The following is a 22,792-nucleotide window of genomic DNA, read 5'->3' as shown; positions in this document are numbered from 1 at the left end:
TTAAACAAATATACTTAATTTCATATGTCTCTGATAAAGTCTAAAATTAGTTAGTACTTCTATCCTGAAATAGGCACAAAACAAGAACCTTGGTATACTTTAATTTCCTTCTTAACTCCCTCCTCCCATTTTCCATGTTTTATATATATATATATATATATATATATATATATATATATATATATATATATATATATATATATGTTTTAAATTCTTCCTTTATTGGTAAAAAAAAAGAGTGATTCTACAAAGCAATCTCAAGGGCCATCAAAGTGTGAAAGCCATCAGGTGTGTCTGGCAACAGGCAGCTTCCTCCTCCTTCAGGGCAGAGCCAGTGTTTCCCATGCCTTCCAGCCCTGAGTCAGCACTTTTTTTTTTTTAACATCTTTATTGGAGTATAATTGCTTTACAATGTTGTGTTAGTTCCTGGTGTATAACAAAGTGAATCAGCTATATGTATACATACATCCCCATATCCCCTTCCTCTTGCGTCTCACTCCTACCCTCCCTATCCCACCCCTCTAGGTGGTCACAAAGCACCGAGCTGATCTGCCTGTGCTATGTGGCTGCTTCCCCCTAGCTATCTGTTTTACATTTGGTAGTGTATATATGTCCATGCCACTCTCTCACTTCATCCCAGCTTACCCTTCCCACTCCCCGTTCTCTATGTCCATTCTCTATGTCTGCGTCTTTATTCCTATCCTGCCCCTAGGTTCTTCAGAACCATTTTTTTTTTTTAGATTCCATATATATGTGTTAGCATACGGTATTTGTTTTTCTCTTTCTGACTGACTTCACTCTGTATGACAGACTCTAGGTCCATCCACCTCACTACAAATAACTCAATTTTGTTTCTTTTTATGGCTGAGTAATATTCCATTGTATACACGTGCCACATCTTCTTCATCCATTCGTCCGATGATGGACACTTAGGTTGCTTCCATGTCCTGGCTATTGTAAATAGAGCTGCAATGAACATAGTAGTACACGTCTCATTTTGAATTATGGTTTTCTCAGGGTATATGCCCAGTAGTGGGATTGCTGGGTTATATGGTAGTTCTATTTTTAGTTTTTTAAGGAACCTCCACACTGTTCTCCATAGTGGCTGTATCAATTTACATTCCCACCAGCAGTGCCAGAGGGTTCCCTTTTCTCCACACCCTCTTCAGCATTTATCGTTTGTAGATTTTTTGATGATGGCCATTCTGACCTGTTTGAGGTGATACCTCATTGTAGTTTTGATTTGCATTTCTCTAATAATTAGTGATGTTGAGCATCCTTTCATGTATTTGTTGGCAATCTGTATATCTTCTTTGGAGAAATGTCTTTTAGGTCTTCTGCCCATTTTTGGATTGCGTTGTTTGTTTTTTTGCTACTGAGCTGCATGAGCTGCTTGTATATTTTGGAGATTAATCCTTTGTCAGTTGCTTCTTTTGCAAATATTTTCTCCCATTCCATGTTATATTTATCTAGTATTTTGATTATACCTCTTTAAAAAACCCTGCCTTTAAAACCCTTTAAAGAATCTGTTGTTGTTATATCTTTTATGGTTTAATAGTTTGGATTTACAAACATGTTTTAACAATTTATGCGTTCACTATTGCTTGTTACTGCCCACTGCTTCCTCCTGGGTTCAATTTCCTTTATGCTCAAGCATTGCTTGAGCTTGGGACCAGTTTTAGAGTTAATATCTCAGCTTGAGGTTTCTGTATTTCACTGGTACTACTCATTCAAACCCCGTACCCACAACCAGAGCAGCCTTAATATTCTGATTTCTCAGCATCCTACTTCCAGGCCGCATACCTGAATCATGACATGAATTTTCTAGTCCACATTTGTAAATGAAACCACCTTTTTTTTTTGGCTGCTGGCTTTATGCGTGGGGTCTCCTTCCAGGTCCGCAGGATGCAGAGGCTTGGGGTCTCTCCTTTAATCCTCCCTGGGCGTTACCATCTAGCCTCTAGGATATATCTGGCCCATAGTCCTGTGGCTCATTGGCTTCGGTTCCCTTTCACCACTAAGGTTTTGAATTTCCTTTTTGTTTCTGATACCTGAAGATGTCTCTTTCCTGCTTTCAAGCTTGGCATTGTAGCAAAACCATCTTTTGGGCTCTATTTGATCCAGCATTTCTATAGGTATGGGGGTGGGGTGGGTGGGCACTTCCTAAGTTAGTCCAGTCCACTACATGGATCAGTCGTCAGCAGCAGTTACAGAGAGAAGTGGGACCGATTTTGGAAGCGTTTGGAGTGAAGTCAGGGAAGGGTGGGGACAGGCAGAGAATGAGGTCTTCCTTGGTCTTGTGTAGGTGCTTGGGGAGGTTTGGAGGGGTGGGCAGGGGAGAGGAGAAGGTTTATGGATAAATGTCTAAAGAACTGGATTGCTTGGGACAGGTGATCACACTGGGAATCCAGAGGGGGTGACAGGTGGGGAGAGAAGAAATCTGGCGCATCTTTCTGGCCAGGCTCCCTTGCTTGTCTGCTGAAGGCATCCTTAGTTATACACCTGCACCGTCCTTTCTCTCCCTTATGTCCCTGGCACTTTAAGTCTGACTTACCGCACACCATGCCCCAGCTGGTACATAAAAGTGAGCCACGAATACCAGCAGCCCTTCTAGGCACACATCCAGGCCTAGCCCCCCACCCACTGCCACCCCATTTTCTTGGACTCTCTTGTCCTTGCTTCTGTCTCACTGGTCCCAGTATTTCTCTCTCTTTCTGTACTTTGGTTTAAAAAAATTGCTGGGGAGGAAAAGTTTCTCCTTTTCTGCCTTTCAGGTGTTCCCTGCTAACCTATAGGGTGAGGAGTGCAGATTTATAGCCCTTTATACCTGGGAGTTGTCTGTGGGTCCGTTCTGTTGCTCATCATCAGTGGTGACTTGGCTTAGAAATAGACAGGGGTTGGGGTTGGTGCCCCTTCAGTTCCATGTCCACCGCACCTCCACCTAAGATTCATCTGTCCACAGACATTTATTATAACCCTATTATCTGTCAAGTACTGTACTGGGCACCAAAGATACAAAGGTGAGCAGAGCCAGACACAGCCCCTGCCCTGTGAAGCTTGCTGCCATGTTAATCTAAGAACCTCCTGAGTGATGCAGAAGTACAGCTGAGAAGGAGCCACAAAGGAGAGGTGTGTACACTATGAGAGTGTGTAATAGGGGCCTTTGACCCAGGCAGAGGGCTCAGGCATGGATTTCCTGAGAATGTGACATTTGAGTGGAGATCTGAGGGAGGAACAAAAATTAACAAAGTGAAAGTGGGAGCTGAGTGTTCCAGGCAGAAGGCCCAGCAGGTGCTAAGGCCCTGTGGTGGGAGGGAGCATCATTAAGAAACAGTTACCACCCCCATCTCAGGGCATCCTACAGCACCTGTCTTCCCGGACCCAGCACACTGTGGGCCATGATAAAAGAATGCATCAAATGTCATTGATGGACATGAGAAGTCTGTCCCTAGGGCCTTTTGAGAACATCAAAACCATGTGATTTTTGCCTCTCTCACTAATCATGGGATCCCCTTGTAGCTTCCACTTCTAGATCCCTGCCACTAAGATCTTATCTTAAATTCCAGATTTAGCAGAAACAAAACAAAGTAAACAAGTAAAAACACCATACCACCCAATTAAATTTGATTGTCAGATAAGCAATGAATTATTTTTCGTATAAGTACTTCCCAAACAGTACTTGAGACATACTTATACTAAAAAAATTATCTGTTATTTATTTGAAATTAAAATTTAACTGGGAGTCCTGTATTTTATCTGACAACCCTACTTAGATCCCCTTGTGCCCAACCAGGGCTCCCTGGAGAACTCTGTGTTGGAAGTCCACCCCTCCCTCAGCTTCATGATCATTTCCGGCTTTGGGACCTTGGGAAGGGAATGTGCAGAAAGAACAGGAAGCTTCCATCCTCATGAAGTTAGATTCCAAGAGCAGTCCTGCAAAAGCAACGAGTTGCTGACTGACCACAAGCCTGGGGTGTGGACACTGCCCCTATTCCTCAGCATCAACTCCAGGATGGTCATGACTCTTCCTCAACTCCCACCCTAGCCCCACCTCGGCATCACTGTCACAGCCCCCAGCCTGCGGTGGTGGGCTTGGGGATTCCTGATTGATTATATGTTTAAGCTCTTAGATGCTTTCTCAGAGAGGGAGCTGCTATAATGGCTGAGCCTTGCTGAAATGTCCACGCCCATTCTCCCTCCCACCCCCCGCCAGCCTGCTGCCAAATACTCCTGGCAAAACTTCTTGACAACTCCTGGATGTTGATCATTCCTTGGACAGTATGTCTCTTGGGATAAGCCAGTTTCTTCCCAGAGCCTTTTGTGTTATCCCTTAGAGAATCACAGGAGAAACATCTCCCAGAAGTAACCATGATAACTTCCAGAATCATCAGGAATGTGAGCATTGTCACGCTAAAGGACTTGAGGGGAGGAGGCCTCCTCAACCGTGTTAAAAGGCTTGGGGAGAAAATATTGTAAAAGGCATTGTTATGAATTAGTGATGATTCATAACTGAAGCCAGTTTCTCTCCTGTGTTTGCAGCGATTGGTGAAGACTGCAGCAAATACTGCCAAATCCAAAACTAAATAGGGACATAAGCCTTGGACTTCACTACCCTGAAAATGGATCAGTTAGAGTTAGGATTACGTTTGGCTGTGAGTTACAGAATACCCCCAAATGACAGTGACTCAAACATGATAGAAGTTTATTTCTCTCTTGCTTAGAAGTCCAGAGAGTCAGTTGAGGGCTGGTACGTGCTCCGCAGTGTCAGACCCAGCCTCCTTCTATCTTATTGCTCCTCCATCCTCAGCACGTGGCTTCCATCTCATGTTCCCAAATGGCTGCTTGAGGTCCAGCCATCATATCTACATTATGGTCAGCAGGGAGGAGAAGGGAACAAAGAAGGGCCTGCCCTTTCCTTTTAAGGACATTTTCTGAAAGTTGCACATACTACTTCTGCTTATAACCTATGAGCTAGAACTTAGCCACATAGCTGCACCTAGCTACAAGGGAGATGGGTAAAAGAATCTTTATTTGAAGGGGCCCTGTGTCTAGCTTAAAATCGTGGGATTCTTTTACTAAGGAAGAAAGGAGAATGGATGTTGGGGGATGATTCGTAATCTCTACTATCCTCCCTTCCAACCAACCAACCAAATAACCAACGTTTATTTGAGGAAGTGCCCAATTTAGTAAGGGAGACAGATATGTAAATAACTAACTACAATACAATGTGATATGGAGTATAAAAAAGGTTTTATTCAGAGTGCTGTGGGAGAACAGATGGGAATGATCAACAGCAATCATAATAATCAATAACTACAATGGTCTGGCTGGGTTCTCAGTGCTACACTCCCATTGTTTTATTTGTCCACCTCCCTTTTTTATTCAGTGTGAGCTACAAACCTTCCTGCCTCACCATGTCACAGCTAACACTTGCAGTGGGCAGGCCACGTGCTGTTCTGAGTTTCCTAGATACATTATCTCATAACAATCCTGTGAGTAGGTACTATTATCATTCTCATTTATAGATGAAGAAACTGAGGCACGAGCCATAGAGCTGGGTTTTGGACCCGGACATTCTGGCTCCAGCGCATACATGCTTAACCACTCTGCTAGCCTACCTTCCTTAAAACTATTCATTCTCATTCCCTCCCCCAGCCTTCTCACCCCCAAATCTCCAGCAGACGACCTCCCTGCTTACTTCTTTGTAACGACTGAGGTCATTGGTGGGACCCCTCTCCACTGCCGGACCAGCCTCCAACTGCATCTCTTTCCTTGCCTCCTCCAGCAGTCCTGCCTCAGGGGTTGAGGCATCTGCCTTTCTGGTTAAAGCTGCTCCTGTCCCTCCGTCCTAGGAAGGCAGTGGAGTGTAATGGTTTAAGAGCTGGCCTCTGCAGACAGACTGCACTAAATTAATAAGTGTCTGGTCTTAGGAAGTCACTTAGGTTCTCTAAGCCTTAGTTTTCTCGTCTGTGAGTAGGGGTGATACTAATGTGAGGGCCGAGCATATTGATTCATGTAAAGTGGTTATTATTTGTTCCCCTCCTATCTGGTCCTTGGATTACTGCCTCTCTCTTCTCTAGCTTGAATTGACTTCTCTTTACAGGTTGTATTAGTTACCTACGGCTGCTGTATGATTACAGCACAGTATTATAGCCACTAATTTAGTGGCATCCAATAGTCCATATTTATTATCCTACATTTCTAGAGGTTGGAAGTCTGAACTGGGTTTCACTAGGCTAAAATCAAGGTGTTGGCAGGACTGACCCCTTTTGGAGTCTCTGGAAAGCATCCATTTTTTCACCTTTCCCAGTTTATAGAGGCTGTCCGCATTCCTTGGCTTGTAGCCCATTTCTGTCTTCAAAGCCAGCAGCGGCGGGTTGAGTCCTCACAGGCAATCCCTCCAACCTTGATCCCATTGTCCCATCTGCTTCTCTGATTCTGACTTTCCTACCTCCCTCTTTCACTTATAAGGACCCTTTTGATTAAAATGGACACAACTGGAGACTGCAGGATCTCGTCTCAAGATCCTTGACGTAATCATTTTTGCAAAGTCCTTTTTGCTGTGGAAGGTAACATATTCATAGGTTCTGGGAATTAGGACATGGACTTTTTTGGGTGGCCATTATTCTTCCTACCCCTTGGGGATATGGCATGTGAGAAGCATCCAGATGTCCCTCCTTTTTCTCCCCCTCAAGCTCTATGGAGATACAATTGACAAATAACCAGATCATGCCTTCCTTAAAGGTACATTGTCTTCTTTCTTCCTTCCTTCTCAACCAAGCCCTTTGGAAGAGTTGTCTTGCCTAGTTTTCTCCACCTCGTGACAACCCCCTCCCATCTGCGTCTGCCCCCATACTCCACCAAACTGACTCTTGCCCTGATCACCAGTGGCTTCCATATTGCCAAGTCAATGGACACCTTTCATTCTCAACTGGCTGCATTTTCCGGTTGGCTGCTCATTCCTGCTTGAGACCCTTTTTTGAGGATTTGATCCTTTTGTGGTCCCCTGTCTGCCTTTAGGTGACTTTCTCTTGATTTTCCTCCTCTTCCTCTCTGGCTTAGACATGCCTGGGGCTCTGCCGTCTCCACTGGCCCCTGAAATGTCTGTGTTCCCCAGGGCTTTGCATCTTTGTTCCATTTCTCTTTTCTTGGGTGATCTTGTCTCACACTGCTGGTTTTAAATGCCACTTGCACAAAGATGACCAATTCCTGCTTGTGCTGTGCTCTGGCTCCTGGCTGGAAGTGTTGGTGAAGATTGTGTTTCCAGTAATCCCATAAGCTCCTCAATTTCTTTGGTCTTCCTTCAAGTAGACACAGTGAGAGAGCTACTTGAGGTACTGACTTGAGAACCATGAAGCCTGGGGCATTCATGCTTCTGTTCCAGACTGCGTGGCCTACTTCCATCAAGACACAGTGTGGGGCTTCCCTGGTGGCGCAGTGGTTAAGAATCTGCCTGCCAATGCAGGGGACACAGGTTCGAGCCCTGGTCCGGGAAGATCCCACATGCCACGGAGCAACTAAGCCTGTGCGCCACAACTACTGAGCCTGTGCTCTAGAGCCCATGAGCCACAACTACTGAGCCCACATGCCACAACTACTGAAGCCTGTGCACCTAGAGCCCGTGCTCCGCAACAAGAGAAGCCACTGCAATGAGAAGCCCGCGCACTGCAACGAAGAGTAGCCCCTGCTCGCTGCAACTAGAGAAAGCCCACGTGCAGCAACGAAGACCCAACGCAGCCCAAAAAAAAAGATACAGTGTGATCTTCTCAGGACCCCTCAGAGGACAGTGAAAGGCACAGACCCAGTGATGACAAAGGACAGCTCCATGTTTCATGGGGGTAACAGAAAAGCAAATAGGGAAGGCAGATCTTCACTAATGTATTTATTGGGGCAAGCCCCACCTTTACCTGTGTGGTTTGCAATTGCTGGAGCGCCGAAGGAGCCAGAGGCTAACGAGCTCAAAGCACAAAAATATTTAAAGGGAGCCAAAGGGCACCCTGACAGTTCAGTTAGACGTACAAAACTCTCACCAGAAACAGAGCAAGGTAACCAAACCGTGGGACCGCCTCCAAATGCAAGAAGACGGCTGAGGGAGGGATGGTACGAGGATGGCCTCGGGGCAGTCAGGGGGCTCACAGAAGAGGAGGGGGCTTGAGCAGGGAACCAACAGGCAGTGAGGGGGAGGAAGGCCATTTCAGGCAGGGGAATAGCACGTGCAGAGGCTGAAGTCAGGGCCAGTATAATCTACTTGGGGAGCAAGGAGGGTTCAAGGGAGATGAGGTCAGAGAGGACTGCATCCAGAGTAAATGCTAGCACAGGAAGCCTGGGCTTTATCTTGTTGGCAATGGGGAGCAATGGAAGGGTTTTGCGCAGGGGAATGGGTTGGGCAGAGGTCAGCTTTAGAAAGACTACTCCAGTGCTGGGTGGATTGGTGAGAGAATGTTGGGCCCCAGATCTTAAAATATGCATAGGTAGAATTTTACAAGGTATAATTTTTAAAAGGTATAATTTCATTTTATTTTATTCAAAAAATTATTTTATTATTATTTCTTATTGAAGTGTAATTGACCTACAACACTATGTAGTGTCAGGTGCACAAATTCAATATTTCTGTACGTCATTCAGTGGCCACCACGGTAAGTCTAGTTACCATCTGTCACCGTGTAAAGTTGCTACGATATTCCTGACTGTATTACTCGTGCTGTACATTTCATCCCTGTGACTTATTTATTTTGTAGCTGGAAATTTGTCCTTCTTAATCCCCCTCACCTATTTCACTCATCCCCCACCTGCAAAGTATAATTTTAGAGAGAGGAGGTACCTTGGCATTGGTACTGGTTCATTCCTGTCATTTTATAGCATATGTGTGTGTGTGTTTATATATAATACATATTCATATATATCATATAGTGTATTTTATATACACACATACATATATACGTACTAGATGGCCCAGGTGGAGGCCCAGGTGGAGGCCCAGGTGGAGGGTGAGTGACCTCCCAAAGGCACATAGCAACAAGGCCAGCGTTAGAACTCCGGTCTGCCTCGCAATCCACTGCTCTTCTTCTGTGCTCTTCTGAGTGGAGGCAGCAGTGTCCGAAAGGAGGTTGATCCAATAGTCAAGGAAAGAGAGATGCAAGCCCCGACCAGGGCAGGTGCCAAGGTGAAGACCACATGGGAGGCAATGCGGATATGTTCCTGCTTTCTCTTTCTCTGGGTGGGGGTTGGGACATAGGGCTGGCTGGGGACTGCACATGAGTGCATCTCTCTTTCCTGGGTCCTGCAGCATCCTTCTGGGTCTGGTTTCTATGGCAACAGGCTCCCAGCAGGCAGCCCGCCAGCTGGAGGGAAGCAGGCAGGCAGGGAGAGAAGGCCCAGGCAGCATGAGGAAGGCTAAAGTTGTGGGGGGTGGGGGAGTCTTCTGGGAAGCAGGAGGAGCCCCTAAATCTGGCCCCCTAAAACCCTCTCTCTTCTGACCATATGAGGGTGGAGGTAGCTTAGGACACATGGGCTTTTCTTTCATGGTCCTTGAATTTCCAGACCTCAAACGTCTGTTCACCTCTCCCTGCCACCCTCACATCTCCTGACTCTCTCTTCTTTAAGTATTATCTATTATCTGACCCCAACCTCATGCGCCTCAGGGAGCACTTACTTCTTCATAGAAAAGAGCCCTCACTCTGATTGAACTCGGTGGGGAGGGGGAGAACAAGGTCAACTGACGTCCTGTTTTGCATAAGATTTGCATATTATTAACTCAAAGACAAGAAATTTCCAGGCCGTGTGTCATTCCTGCCAACAACTTAATTCAGCTCCACTGGCACCCGCTGACTGTGTCTGGCCAGGCTCCGTGCTGAGCCATGGGGTCCCTAGAGGAGAAGTCCTCCCAGCTGCAGCCCACCCCTTCTCGCCAGCTGCTCTAAGGCAGTTCTTCCTGATGTTCTAGCAGCTGGTGTGGTGGGAAGTTCTTGGGCTGTGGAGCGTGGCAGCCCTGGGTCCAGATCTTGGCTCCGCTGTTTTCCAGCTGGCTGACTGTGGGCCTCTCTGTGCTATAGTTTATTCATCTCTCCATAGGACTGAGGATATACCCGTACAGCTGGTATGAACTAGCGAAGACACGTTGTTTGTTAAAATGCTGAAATAATGCTGTGTTCATTGGTAAAGAGCCACCACCCTGGACCCTCCCCAGGCCCTTTTGGCCCACAATCCAGCTTCTGCGGGGTGATGCCCTAGCACTTTGGCTTTGTCCGTCTGATTGGTGTCTGCCAGCATCTGTTCTGCCCATGAAGTACAGGTGGTTAAATATTTTGAATATCACCCCTGTCCAGAACCGGTGCAACAGGTAGGTATGTTATGTACCGACCCATGGCAAGGACTGATACATTTAAAGGTCGTGAATTAATGTCCATCACTTTGTAGGTTTCCTTTTGGCCTGGGGTGCGGGTGAGGGCTGGGATGAGACTGGGCAGGGGCAGAGATAACCGCCAGCTCTCTCACCAGGCGGGCGAGGTTCAAGCGCTCCAACAGTGTGACAGCCGGCGTGCAGGCCGACCTGGAGCTGGAGGGCCTGGCCGGCCTGGCCACCGTGGCCACAGAAGACAAGGCCCTGCAGTTCGGACGCTCCTTCCAGAGGCACGCCTCTGAGCCCCAGCCCGGGCCCCGGGCCCCCACCTACTCAGTCTTCCGCACGGTCCACACGCAGGGCCAGTGGGCCTACCGCGAGGGCTACCCACTGCCGTATGAGCCGCCGGCCACCGATGGGTCGCCCGGTCCCGCCCCTGCCCCTACCCCCGGCCCCGGGTCCGGGCGCCGTGACTCCTGGATGGAGCGCGGCTCACGTAGCCTCCCCGACTCAGGCCGCACGTCCCCCAGCCCACGGGATGGCGAGTGGTTCATCAAGATGCTGAGGGCGGAGGTGGAGAAGCTGGAGCACTGGTGCCAGCAGATGGAGCGCGAGGCGGAGGACTATGAACTGCCGGAGGAGAGTGAGTGAGGGGACCCCGGGCACGGAGGCATCGTGGCGGCGGCGGCCACTACCGCGATGTGATAGGAGAGGCCTTTGGCTGGGCCTGACTGTGCCTTTCTCACAGTTTGGTCGTATGGCCCCAGACCTTGGTGGCTCCCATTGGCAGTAGGGCATGTTGGGAGCTCTCGGAAGGAAGCAGGGAGCAGCTTCAGAGGTCGGAGCTAGGACTGGGAAAGTGACCGGGTGAAAGGGCTGGGCCTTCTAGGAGATGGCTGCCAGCCCAAGTCCATGGGGATTGAGGGGACCCTATTCCCATCGGGGCTGGTGTGGGAATCCAGGTCTGATCCAGGTGTGAGACCAGGACTTCAGGCAGAGGGGGAGGCAGTGCACAGTGTCAGCTCATGTCTGAGGCCTAGGAGAAGGAGATTCAGCCAGGGAGACAGGGCCCTGCACGAGGGAGGACATGCCCTTCCCTGCAAGTCCAGTCTGAGGGGAGACACAGTCTTAACCGCAGAATCCCCAATTTGATGGGATAGTGACTAGCAGACAAGAGTCATGCACATGACATTATTTGGTAATTCTCAGTGAGCCAAGGAGTCATATACTGAGGAGTGACAAAGTTCTGCCAGTGAGTGGTCACGGACCTAGTGCCTGGCTAAGGCTATTGGGCTAGGCTGGCACTGCTTTCCATCTGTTCTCTGACATGGGAGGGAAGCGGACACAGGAGGATAAGCGGTCAAGACGTGTAGATCGTGTGAAAGAAGAAACATCAGTGTCTGAGGAGACAGTCTTCTTGGTGAAGTGGGATAGGAGCTGCTTGTTATGACCTTGAGGATGGGATGGGGAGGGGCCCGGAGGAGACAGACGGATAGACGGTGCCAGATAACAGAGGGGTCAGTCATTCAGGGCAGACTTCCTGGAGGCTGGGTAAGGAGAGGCATCTTTCCTCTCCCCGCATCTCCTTTTGCTCTCCAGTCCTGGAGAAGATCCGCAGTGCCGTGGGCAGCACACAACTTCTCCTGTCCCAGAAGGTTCAGCAGTTCTTCCGGCTGTGTCAGCAAAGCATGGTGAGTGCCCATTGGCACGGAGCCTATCAGGTGTGTGTACCTGGTAGGGGACTGGAGTGTGTGTACGCCTGGAAGTGAGACCAGGTGTTTGTCTTGTCTTGTCTCCCTACCTCCCAGTCCCCTCCCCACTCTCCCAGGTTGAGCTTCCTGACAATGAGGGTGGGTTGGGCTTTCTCTGGTCCAAGCTGGGGCTCAGACCCTGCCGACTGACTGCCTCCCCTCTGTCTCCCTCCACTGCAGGACCCCACTGCGTTCCCCGTGCCCACCTTCCAGGACCTGGCGGGTTTCTGGGACCTCTTGCAGCTCTCTATCGAGGATGTTACCCTCAAGTTCCTGGAGCTACAGCAACTCAAGGCCAACAGCTGGAAACTCCTGGAGCCTAAGGTGGGGGGAGGTCCCTTCAAACCAAGAGTCCAGACCCTGGAAAATGCCCTTCCCCAGAGAGTGTGGGTGGGGGCGGGGGGAGGAAGGCAGGAGAAAAGACCCTGGGCAGCAAAGGTAGTCCTGGACAGGTGATGGTGACCCTCTTTGACCCTGCTCTTGGTCACTGCCCTCTGCTTGGTCCCACTGCTCATCACTACCTGAGCTGCAAGAACCCTTTGGTGGCTGCAGCCACCTCGGACCAGCTGTCGTTTGAGGGAGCCAAACTAGAGCTTCCAGAAGGGCAGACTGCCCTCAGCTTGGACCTCGGCACAGAGGGGACCTTCAAGGTCCCCTCAGCCCTCATCTCACTAGACCTTGTCAGTGATGGGTCCCAGCAGCCTGGAACGTGAGCCCTCATTGCCTTGCCTGCGTCGGGGGAACTGCACTCCTCTGGACCAGGAGGGAGCGAACGCTCTGATGCGAGTTGTGGAAAACGGCTCCACCAGGGGGCGCTCGAGTCCATCTCTTTAAAAAATGAAAAATGTGGGTTTCACCTCGGCAGAACAAGCACCCCTGGGGCTTCGGGGGCCGTCACACGCTCTCAAGAACCTCTCTCACGAGTCAGAGGCGCGCGCTGTTAACCGTTCCGGGCCGCGGGGGCGCCGGTTGGGAAGTCGGGTGGGACCCGCCCCCAAACTAAGTGCCGCCCCCTCTGCCGGCAGGAGGAGAAGAAGGTCCCTCCGCCGATACCAAAGAAGCCCTTGCGGGGCCGGGGCGTGCCGGTGAAGGAGCGCTCCCTGGACTCGGTGGACCGGCAGCGGCAGGAAGCGCGCAAGCGGCTCCTGGCGGCCAAGCGCGCCGCCTCCTTCCGCCACAGCTCGGCCACCGAGAGCGCCGACAGCATCGAGATCTACATCCCCGAGGCCCAGACCAGGCTGTGACCGGCCCGGCCCGCCCAGCCCGGCCCCGGGCCCGCGGTTTTCTACCCGTACTGTACACCCAGCGTCGAGGTCACTGTGAACGCGGGCTGCCCCGTGCGCCCGCCCCGCCGGCACCGCACGCCCCGGCCCCTCCTGCCCGTCACGGTCTCGTGGGTTTTTTACCTTCCCGACCCCACGCGAAGGCGCCCGGGCTGGGCTGGGGGCCGTGCCTCTCCGCCCTGCGCTCCCACCGGGACCCCCCACCTTCCAGGTCCGACGCTTCGTCCCCACCTCCTCCCCACGGGCACCATCTCTGCCATTACCCCACGGGCCAGGCCGGGCCGGGTCCCCCATCTGGGCTCTGCGTCCCCCCCACCCCGCGGGGCTGGGCTTCGTGGGGAATCAAGCTTCGTGGCTTTTTATGAAGACTCCCGAACCCCGCCTAGGAGCCCGCCCCACCCTCCCAGGGGCTCTACCCTCAGCCCTCAGCCCACCGGGCCCAGGGACCACAGTGGCTGGACCAACCCAGGACCAGGGCGCCTGGGCCTCTCCCCTTTCCCAGCTGCTGGGGAGGGGAGATGGGGGCTTCCCCTCACCACACCTGTGGCTGTTCCCACATCCCCTTGAGTATCCCAGGAAAAATAAAACGGCAGAACTGCACTCGAGCCAGCTGCTCTCTCCAGAAGAAGCCACCTCTGCCCGAGCCTGGGACGGGGTGGAGGGAGGAGAGGCCGGAGCCCAGGCTTTTGGTCTGGGGAGAGCGGGGTTGTCTGGGCCAGCTGGGGGAACGGGGATTCGGCCCCGCCGGGTGGCGACAGAGGACCTGAGCCCTCCTGGAGGGGCCCGGGTGGGTTGAAGGGGCCCCGGGTGGGGTGAAGAGGCCTGTCTTCCAATTCCTCCTAGTTTAGTCCGGTTCCCTTTCTGCCTTCCAGTTCCCCAGGGTTCCCCCAGAGAGGGAAGCCCAGAGCCCAATGCCTGGCACACAGCGTGTGCTCCATAAACAGGAGGGCTGCTGTTCTTCGATATGGGCAAATATTGGTTTCCTTCTCCCTAAGGGGCCACTGTTCTTTCCGCTCCAGAAAACTGTTCAATTCTGTGCTGTCATGTTTTCTGATGCCTCCTGTGCATGGGTACATTGATGGGGAACAAAAGAGAGAACAGAACTTTCCTGGGAAGCTCAGTGGCATCCCAAACCTAGTAGTGATGGCTAATATTTATTGGATGCTTGCTGAGGGTCAGGCAAGATGAGAGTGCTTTACATGAACGTAGCTCATCCTTACAACAGATGAGAAAGCTGAAGCCCAGGAGAGGTCAAGTGCCCTGGCCAAAGTCACAGGCAGGCCTAAGAGTGGTGGACCCAAGTCTGTCTAATGTAAATCCTGAGCGTTTAGCTCTACAGCCTTTTGAGCCCAGAAAGAGTTGAATGGCAGCTCCTACCCACAAAGCCCTCTCTCCAGTCTTTGCGTTGACGTGGACTCTGAGGCAGGACGAAGAACCTTCCAAAAGGGTTGGCTGCTCTTCTGGGCCACACTGGACTAGCCAGTTCTTCTCATTCATGTATTCAGCAAATATTTATCAAGAACCACTGTTGGCCCTGTCCAGCACCTGAAGATAGCTCTGAACAAGTTAGTTTCTGCTCTGTGGTGCTATCAGCCATATGGGAAAGACAAGTAAGTAAGCAGTTACATTATAAGGGTGAGTGCTGGAAAGATGACTAGGTATTAGCCACTGAAGGAGGGCGAGGGCTGGGAAGAGTGTTCAAGATCAGAGAACAGCTGTGCAGAGGCTTGGAGGAGAAAGAGGTATTGGGAGTGCAGAGGCTTGATCATGCTGGGCTTTGGGGTCAATTTGAGGAAGGTGGGCCTGGGTCCTGAGGGCCACGGGGAGCCACAGAAGGGTTTTGAACAAGAGAGTGGCATGAACATATTTTACAGGCTGGTCTGGAAGACCACCTGAAAAGCAAGAGGTCATATTCCCACACACACTCATTTGAGACCACTGGGAGGTGAAGAGGGCTCCCGTGCGACCCGAATTCCCAAAAGTGAATCAGCCTGGAGCTGATCCCAAACAGATTCCTGGGCCCTGTGCAAGACTTAGTGAAGAGTCTTTGCTCTCAGATGAGTTTTTTTGGCTTATTTATTTTGGCTGCGTTGGGTTTTCGTTGCTGTGTGCGGGCTTTCTCTAGTTGCGGTGAGCGAGGGCTACTCTTCCCTGTGGTGCACCGGCTTCTCATTGCGGTGGCTTCTCTTGTTGCAGAACACGGGCTCTAGGCACATGGGCTCAGTAGTTGTGGCTCGCGGGCTCTAGAGCGCAGGCTTAGTAGTTGTGGCACATGGGCTTAGTTGCTCCACGGCATGTGGGATCTTCCCGGACCAGGGCTCGAACCCGTGTCCCCTGCATTGGCAGGCAGATTCTTAACCACTGCATCATTTTGATGGCAGCCAGGTTTGGGAATACTGAAATTGGATGGCTCAAAGTTTCAACTAGAAATGTTCATATGTCTATTTCCCCCAGATTTGCCAAGTGGGGCACTGGCTGAGTGACTATCATCCTGAGGTTCAGTTTTCTCGAAAATGGGGAGCTGGGAGAGGTTTGAACTAGACAATACTCAGAGCAATCCTATGAAGCAGGTATTGTTATCACCCCCATTTTACAGATGAGAAAACCGAGGCTTGGAGAGGTTCAACAACTTAGCCCAAACCACGAAGCCAGGAAGTAGCTGAGTCCAAGTTTAACCTCTACATTATATAGATTTTTATGGGTCTCTGTGTTTTCCCAGAAACTGGGCCAGGCTTGCCGGGACCATGAGGTATATGGGAATGGACACGGAGAGCCGGGTAGCATCCAAGACTGTGTGGGCATCCTGCTACAGATGTGATGTCTAAAATCTCCCCTTGTGGGGCTAATGTAGGGGGCATGTGGGGAGTCTCCTTAGGGTATTGTGGCCTAGGTAGTTGTGCTGGGCTCCATGGACATGTGAAGGATTAGATCCAGTCCCTGTGCCTGAGTTGCTCCCATCTGGCCATAGCAAGGCGCATAAACACAAAGTTATGGTACAAAGGGAGGCCTGCTCTCCCAGAGGGGCTGAAGAGACCAGAGGAGGGAGCCTCTAGCAGCCGGCGAGTCTAGGAAACCTTTCTGCAAGAGGAGCCTTTTGAACTGGGTCTTGCAGGATGAATTAGAGTTTTGTAGTCAGGGATGAGGAGGGAAGACATTCATTTCAGGCAAAAGGACCGACCAGCTTAGGCAAAGGCATGGAATGCTATGTGTGTGGGGGATAATGGGAAGAGCAGAGACTGGAGAGAGGTGACAGGCTAGAACAGGTAGAGGGGAAATAAAGGAGATGTGGCTGGAAGGGAGCCATGGGTTTAAGTTGGAGAGTCCATGGTTTTATTTAAGTGTTTGAAAGACTCTTTGGCCAACAGAATAGAAATGGACTGGAGGAGGCAATGGAAGGCAGAGAGACCATTGAAGGGAGTTGCCAAGGTGGTCCAGGTAAGAGATGATGATGAATTTGAGAGACATTCAGGAGGCATAGGTGCTATAAACTGGATCTGGGGAATAATGCAGAGATGAAGAGGCCTTGAAGGTGTCACTCAGGTTTTTGGCTTGGTAAGTAAGTAATGCCATAAATGGACATAGGACATTACAGAAGGAGGAGTAAATTTGAGGAATACTAAACATGCTGGTGATCAATTACCAAGCACTTAGAAGGTGCCATATACTGTAAATGCTAAGCATTTTATACACATTAGGTGATTTAGTACAGAACAACCAAAGGGGGGTGGGTACTATTACTGTCTTTTTTAAAACAATGAGTGTAAACAGCTTTCCTGAGATTAGCAGGCAGCAGGGTTAGGATTTGAACCCACAACTCTCTGATTCCTAAATCTGTGCCCTGCAGCCCCACTCAGTTCTGCCTGACAGAACTGCTAGCCACTACTTGAGACTTAGCTCAAGGGCAGGTTCCTCTGGGGAGCCTCCCCTGATTCTTCCTGGGGCTCCTTCTCTGTGCTACTTGTGCATGCTCCCGTCATCCCATTTCTCACACTCTCTTGACGTTTTGTAGACCCCTCTGCTTCCCTGTTAGTCAGACAACTCTTGGGGGAAAACACGGTCCCAGTCATCTTTGCATCCCCAATGCCTAGCACATGTTAATTGGCTGACTGAATGCTAGTTATTCTGGGCAATTCTGTTCCCTTGTCCTCCCTCAGTGAACACGTTCTGCTAATAATGGTTTCGTACACATTTCTTTATTCTTTATCTGTTCCTTTTTCTCCACCTCCATTGTCAGAGCTTAGCATTGAGATCTTTGAGATCATAAAGGAAGGGAATCTACCCTGATAATGCAATCTAGGAGGCTTCCTACCAAGGTGTCCCTTGAGCTTGAAAAACAAGACAGAGCTACTTTGGTAAAGAAAGGTGGGAAGGGCACTCCAGGTAGATGAAAAAGCATAAATAAAGGCACAGAGGTGTGAAACAGTTTGGTCTGCGTGGGGGAGGGGAATAAGAGGGGTTTAGTATGTGTTACCAAAGGTAAATAAGTACGCCTGCCTGAGACTAGTGGAATGAAGGTGGAAAGACAGGGCTAGGTGGGGGTGTTATGGAGCTTAAGCTTTGGTGTTTTTTTTTTCTATATGTGTTAAAGTAGACATCTGTACAGAGCGCAGTGGGGACACAGAGGAGGCAGTGAATACTTGCACCTAAGGGGTCGAGTAAGACAGGTTTTACTATATTTCAATTATTTGTGTACTAACAATAGTACCATTTATTTCCCTGCTTGTTATGTGCCAGCACAGCACTTTGCATACATTGTTTCATCAACTCTCACAACATCCTGTGAAATAGGTGTTATTACCTCTATGCATAAGAAGGAAAGGAGGCTCAGGCAGATTGACAATGTTCCCAAGGTCACGCTGCTAGAAAGCTAGCCCAGACGAGAAGAGTTCTTAAGAGTTCTAGATTTTACTCTGCTGAGACCTTCTTGAGGTCAAGGATCATGTTTTTTATTTTTCTGTGCCCAGACCAAGGTCTTAGAAGAAGCCTAATAAACATCAGTTGAATACATGAATGCGTGACCTTCCACTTTCTCCACGCGAAAGCCCGTGGTGATGTCACTGGGAAACCTCCTGTCCGGGAGGGGGCGCTGTGTCCCTCAGCGCAGCGCGGCCCGTTGCGGAGCCCTAGCTTCCTCAGGCCTTTGGCTCTGGAGCTCAGCCAATCCCTGCGCTCCGAGGGAGCCGGCGCCGGTGGGCGGGGTCCGGGGCGAGGTCTCGCGGGCCGCTGGGAGTGGCGGCTTCGGAGCTCCCCCAGCGCGGGCGGTTCGCGGGCGGAGGGCTGGGGCCGGACGGCGGGGTGTGAGCTGCGGCGCGGGTGAGCACTCGTCCCGGCAGGCAGTTCCTACCCCCGAGCGGCTGCTGGGCCGCCCGTAGCTGTGGCGACGGCTGGTGGCCTTGACCTCTGAGTTAGGGGAAGGGAGATGGCGAGCGTCCGCTGCGGCCCTGGCCAGGCTAGACTGCTCCCTCTCTTCCCCGGGCTCGGCGTGGCAGTCTGAGCGCCCTGCAGACATTCTGCAGCCCGGGCTTCTCGGCCTTAGGCACGTGGGTGAGGACAGACCAGACGAGGCCGTGAGCGTGGTGGGATAGGGGCAGGGGACCGGGAACGTAGAGGAGGGAGAAGGGCAGACCCTTGGACCTGACCTCCTTGCGCTCTCATACCCGGACCGGGCTCAGTACCGGTCAGAATGAATTCTTCCACCCAGTCAGGTCTCCTCTGCCCTTGTTAGCAGTTCTCAAATCTCGGACTGCGGCTTCGCGTCTCCTAGGGCCTCCGAGGTCCCCGGCACAAGGGCAGGTTTCCCGGCAACCTTTACCGTTTGACCTTCACCGGACGCTCAGGCTCCTTCATTGCGGGGCTGGAAATATTTGCCACTTTTGCCTGTTTCGTTTTGACACCCTGGAGATGACTTGTTAGAGTATCTAGCTTCTTGTAATCAGCAAAGTCACCTGCTGTGTTCCTGCCGCCTTTCGAGGGCGGGTGGTTAGATGACTGCGGTGGTTTTACACAAATGAGTTGCTTGGGCTCTCATTCATTCACCAGACTTTTTAAGCACTTAATGCCGGGCGTGGTGGGAGGGGTGGGGGATGAATAGGGCACAGTGGGGACGCACAAACATGGGCCTTTCCCTCTTGGAGGGTTAAGTGCTTTGAGAAATGCAGACAAATGGGGTAGGCCAGCCCAATGTGTGACGTAGAGAAAGTGGTTATAAATGTTGAATAAATGAAAGGATTACGTTATTTGGGAATGATTAGAATGTGAACCCGACCACAGAGGGAGACCTCGGGCTGCATGTGAGAAGCAATATTAGTTGTGGACTCATGCTTCATATATTTGAAGACAGATTGGAAATCTGAGTGGAGAGTTGCTGTTTAGGAAAAGTGTTTACTTATAGAGAACTTGCTTACAGGTAGGAAAGAAAATGAAATATTAGGTTTGAGATTCTTCAAGGGTGCCTCTTTTAACAACTCCTAAATCTTGTAATGTCACAAATCTCTGAGTGTAATCTTAGAGTTTGCAAAAAGGGAAGCTCTTCTAGGTAGTGAAATGCCAAGCTGATGGGGAAAAAATTGCAGTAAGTTCTTCTCAAGTCCAGGATTTGGACAGAAACCATACACCTATTTGCAGTGTGTTCTTTCCAGTAGAAGGAGCATAGGTGTTGAAGTTGGAGAGGCCTGGGTTCCAGTCAATGTCTCTCTCACTTCTGGTGATCTTGGGCAAGTTAAGCTTATGTCCCTGAGCCTTTGTGGCCTTCAACAAAAATCTGGGCTAATAATTCCTACCTCATAGAGGTGTTGTGAAGATCAGATGATGACTAGTGTGTTAATTGTCCAGCATAGTGCCTGGTGCTAAGACAGGGACTCAGAGGGCAGTCTTGGAGCTGCTGCAGTTTTTTCCTTGGTGATGGTCCATTATAGTCTTGGGTCCACAAAATGCTGGGGTTCTTCCAGAGAGAATTGGAACCAAAGGGAGGGGGAGAGAGTCATCTTAACTTTGGTGAGGTTCAGACCAGAAATAGCTAGATTGGAGAAATACCTGCAGGGGCACAAAAGGAATGATCTTTCAGTTGAGACTTCTGGGCACGTTACTTAACCCTCTGGTCATGCCAGCTACATCAAGAGAGTGGACATGCGGATTAAAGGAGAGAGTATATATAAAGAGCTTAGCCCAAGGTCTGGCATGTAATAAGTGCTCAATAAATGGAGCTATCACTATTATGATAGTTGTGAATAGTCTTTGATAATTGTTAATAATGATAATAATCATTTGAGACTAAATGGCTGAGAGTGACCCAATTTTTGTGTTTTTACATTATCCTGGTGTTGCCTTACTTAATTTCTGGAAGCCCTGGGGTCATTCCACTTCTTTGTTTCTCCACTTCTTGTACAGTAGTTTTTTAACATAGAATTTTCAAGTTCTAGTGTGTCCAGAGTATGTATAATGGGCTGGTGATATTTTTAGGAGTTTATGCAAATACGAGGATATGGCTTTGGTTGAAGAGAGTGTATTTTGAAAGGGGTTTGGCAAGCAGATTTGTAAGGAAGAGGTTTGTCTTGTTAGAAAAGTCAGGTTCAGAATAGGAAAAAACCATTATCTTTATCTAAAATCCAGAGTGGTTGGGTAATGGTTTGGGGTTTTGGCTGCCTAAATACGTTGCTTATTCTTTATGTGGGGCAGAGGAACTACTTCTCATTAACCTGGAGACAGGAGACTCACAGCGGTGAGCGTGGTGGGGAAAGGATGGCTGGCTCTGCTGATGGAGGAATATTGTAGAGCAGAGAAAGGCTCTTACCCACTCTTAGAATGTTGGCAAGTTGTGCAGGGAGGGCCTGGGGTCAACAGTAGGATTGAAGCTTTATTAGGTAAGGCTCAGAGGTCCTCTCGTGGGGAACGCTGCCATACGTGGTTGCATAATTGTCAAAGAGTGTAGTACGTAAATGAGATTCTTTCCCCCTTCCCTAACAATTGACTCTTCTGAAATTTCCTGGATTGTTTCGGAGACCCAACTGTTGCATAAAGCAGGGTGCCCTCTTGCATTGCTCTGCATGGGGTGGATGCTCAGTAAATTGTGCCAGGCTGCCTGGTGAGTGGAGAGCCCTGGTGGGTTGTCCGTGTTTGGTGGGAAGGGGTGCTGCTTCTCCCTAATGCGGCCTCCTACTCTTCTGCAGATGTCATGTGGCCTGTGCTTTGGACCGTGGTGCGTACCTATGCTCCCTATGTCACCTTTCCCGTGGCCTTCGTGGTTGGGGCTGTGGGCTACCACCTGGAATGGTTCATCCGGGGGAAGGATCTCCAGCCTGTGGAGGAGGAGAAGAGCATCTCGGAGCGCCGGGAGGACCGCAAGCTGGATGAGCTGCTAGGCAAGGACCACACCCAGGTCGTGAGCCTTAAGGACAAGCTGGAATTTGCCCCTAAAGCTGTCCTGAACAGAAACCGCCCGGAGAAGAATTAATGGAGGACACAGGGCCCTATGGGTCCTTCTGGGGGCCAGGACTGGTCCTGCCACCATGTCGACCCAGCAACCAGAACCCACATCTGATTTACTTTATTGCTTCTTCTGGCCCCTCCCGCCCCACACAGCCACACACATACTGGCTGCTCTGCTATGGCCAGGCAGACACACTAGTAGCTGAGGGGCCAGTGAAGAGGAAGGCCCGTGAGGGTTCTGGCCTGAAGGCTGCCTCTGCTGGATGGTGACCACAGCTGCTCAGGCTTCTGCGTTGCTAGGTGCACCACAGGGAGGAGAGTGATGAAGTGAACATTGGCTGTCAGTCCCTGTGGGGAGGCAGTTTGGCCTCAGGTGGGAGTGGCTGGGATTGGGGTGATGCCTTTAGGAGGGGTACCTACATGCCTAGTTCTAGTTTGCACTGGGAAGAGTTCAGAAATCTCCCTGGCTCCCTTAGCTAGCTTGCTCTGTCCTTTGTGCGCATTCTCCCTGAAATCCTGTCCTGTCAGCTCAGGAAGGGGATTCCCCTGGGAAGGAAAGCAGTTTTCTGTTCTTGGGAGCCCAGGCTGTTCACCTTGGGGCAGGTGAATTTGCTTGAAAACAGTCATTGTCTTTCACCCCCCACCCCGTCACTGTGTAGTGCAAAACTTGATTAAAGTGGCGTCTGAGAACCATTTTGATCTAATCCTGTCTTCCAGGTGGTGCTGGGGTCTCCTAGGAGCTATGCAAAGCAGGCATCTCCGGGTAGGATAAAATTGGCCTTTAACTAAGGACTTTGGGGCCCCGGAAGCAAGCTTTGTTTTACTAGCGTGGCTGCATTGGATCCTGGAGGCGGTGAGTCCTGGAGGCGCAGGTTCCCAAGGGCCTTTTTATCATGATGACATGAGGCTTATATACTTTCAAAGTCTACATTAAGAGTAGACCAAGGAGCTTAACAATTGCTATCAAATTTTCCAACTTCACACACACATGCACA

At 50.3% G+C, this 22,792-nt stretch overlaps 2 protein-coding genes across 4 annotated transcripts in view; both read left to right on the top strand.

Moving 5' to 3' along the window:
• DLGAP3 (DLG associated protein 3) overlaps positions 1-13,998 on the top strand; it is a 61,496-nt gene extending 47,498 nt beyond the window's left edge. For all 3 annotated transcript variants that reach the window (XM_060003631.1, XM_060003618.1, XM_060003624.1), the window contains 4 exons: positions 10,498-10,982; positions 11,939-12,030; positions 12,271-12,414; positions 13,116-13,998. In XM_060003631.1, coding sequence (XP_059859614.1) covers positions 10,498-10,982; positions 11,939-12,030; positions 12,271-12,414; positions 13,116-13,334 — 940 coding nt within the window. In that variant the 3' untranslated portion in view covers positions 13,335-13,998. The remainder of the gene's footprint in view (positions 1-10,497; positions 10,983-11,938; positions 12,031-12,270; positions 12,415-13,115) is intronic.
• A 4,560-nt stretch (positions 13,999-18,558) lies between these two features.
• On the top strand, positions 18,559-22,490 carry SMIM12 (small integral membrane protein 12). Its single transcript, XM_060018810.1, has 2 exons — positions 18,559-18,686; positions 21,539-22,490. Exon 2 carries the CDS (start codon positions 21,544-21,546, stop codon positions 21,820-21,822), a length of 279 nt encoding a protein of 92 aa, XP_059874793.1. The 5' UTR covers positions 18,559-18,686; positions 21,539-21,543; the 3' UTR covers positions 21,823-22,490.
• Positions 22,491-22,792: the final 302 nt, after the last annotated feature.

The sequence above is a fragment of the Delphinus delphis genome, chromosome 1 (genome assembly GCF_949987515.2).
Source record: "Delphinus delphis chromosome 1, mDelDel1.2, whole genome shotgun sequence".
In the NCBI taxonomy this organism is placed as follows: domain Eukaryota; kingdom Metazoa; phylum Chordata; class Mammalia; order Artiodactyla; family Delphinidae; genus Delphinus; species Delphinus delphis.
The sequence above is the reverse complement of the archived record's forward strand: the minus strand, read 5'-3'. Positions and strand labels throughout refer to the sequence as shown.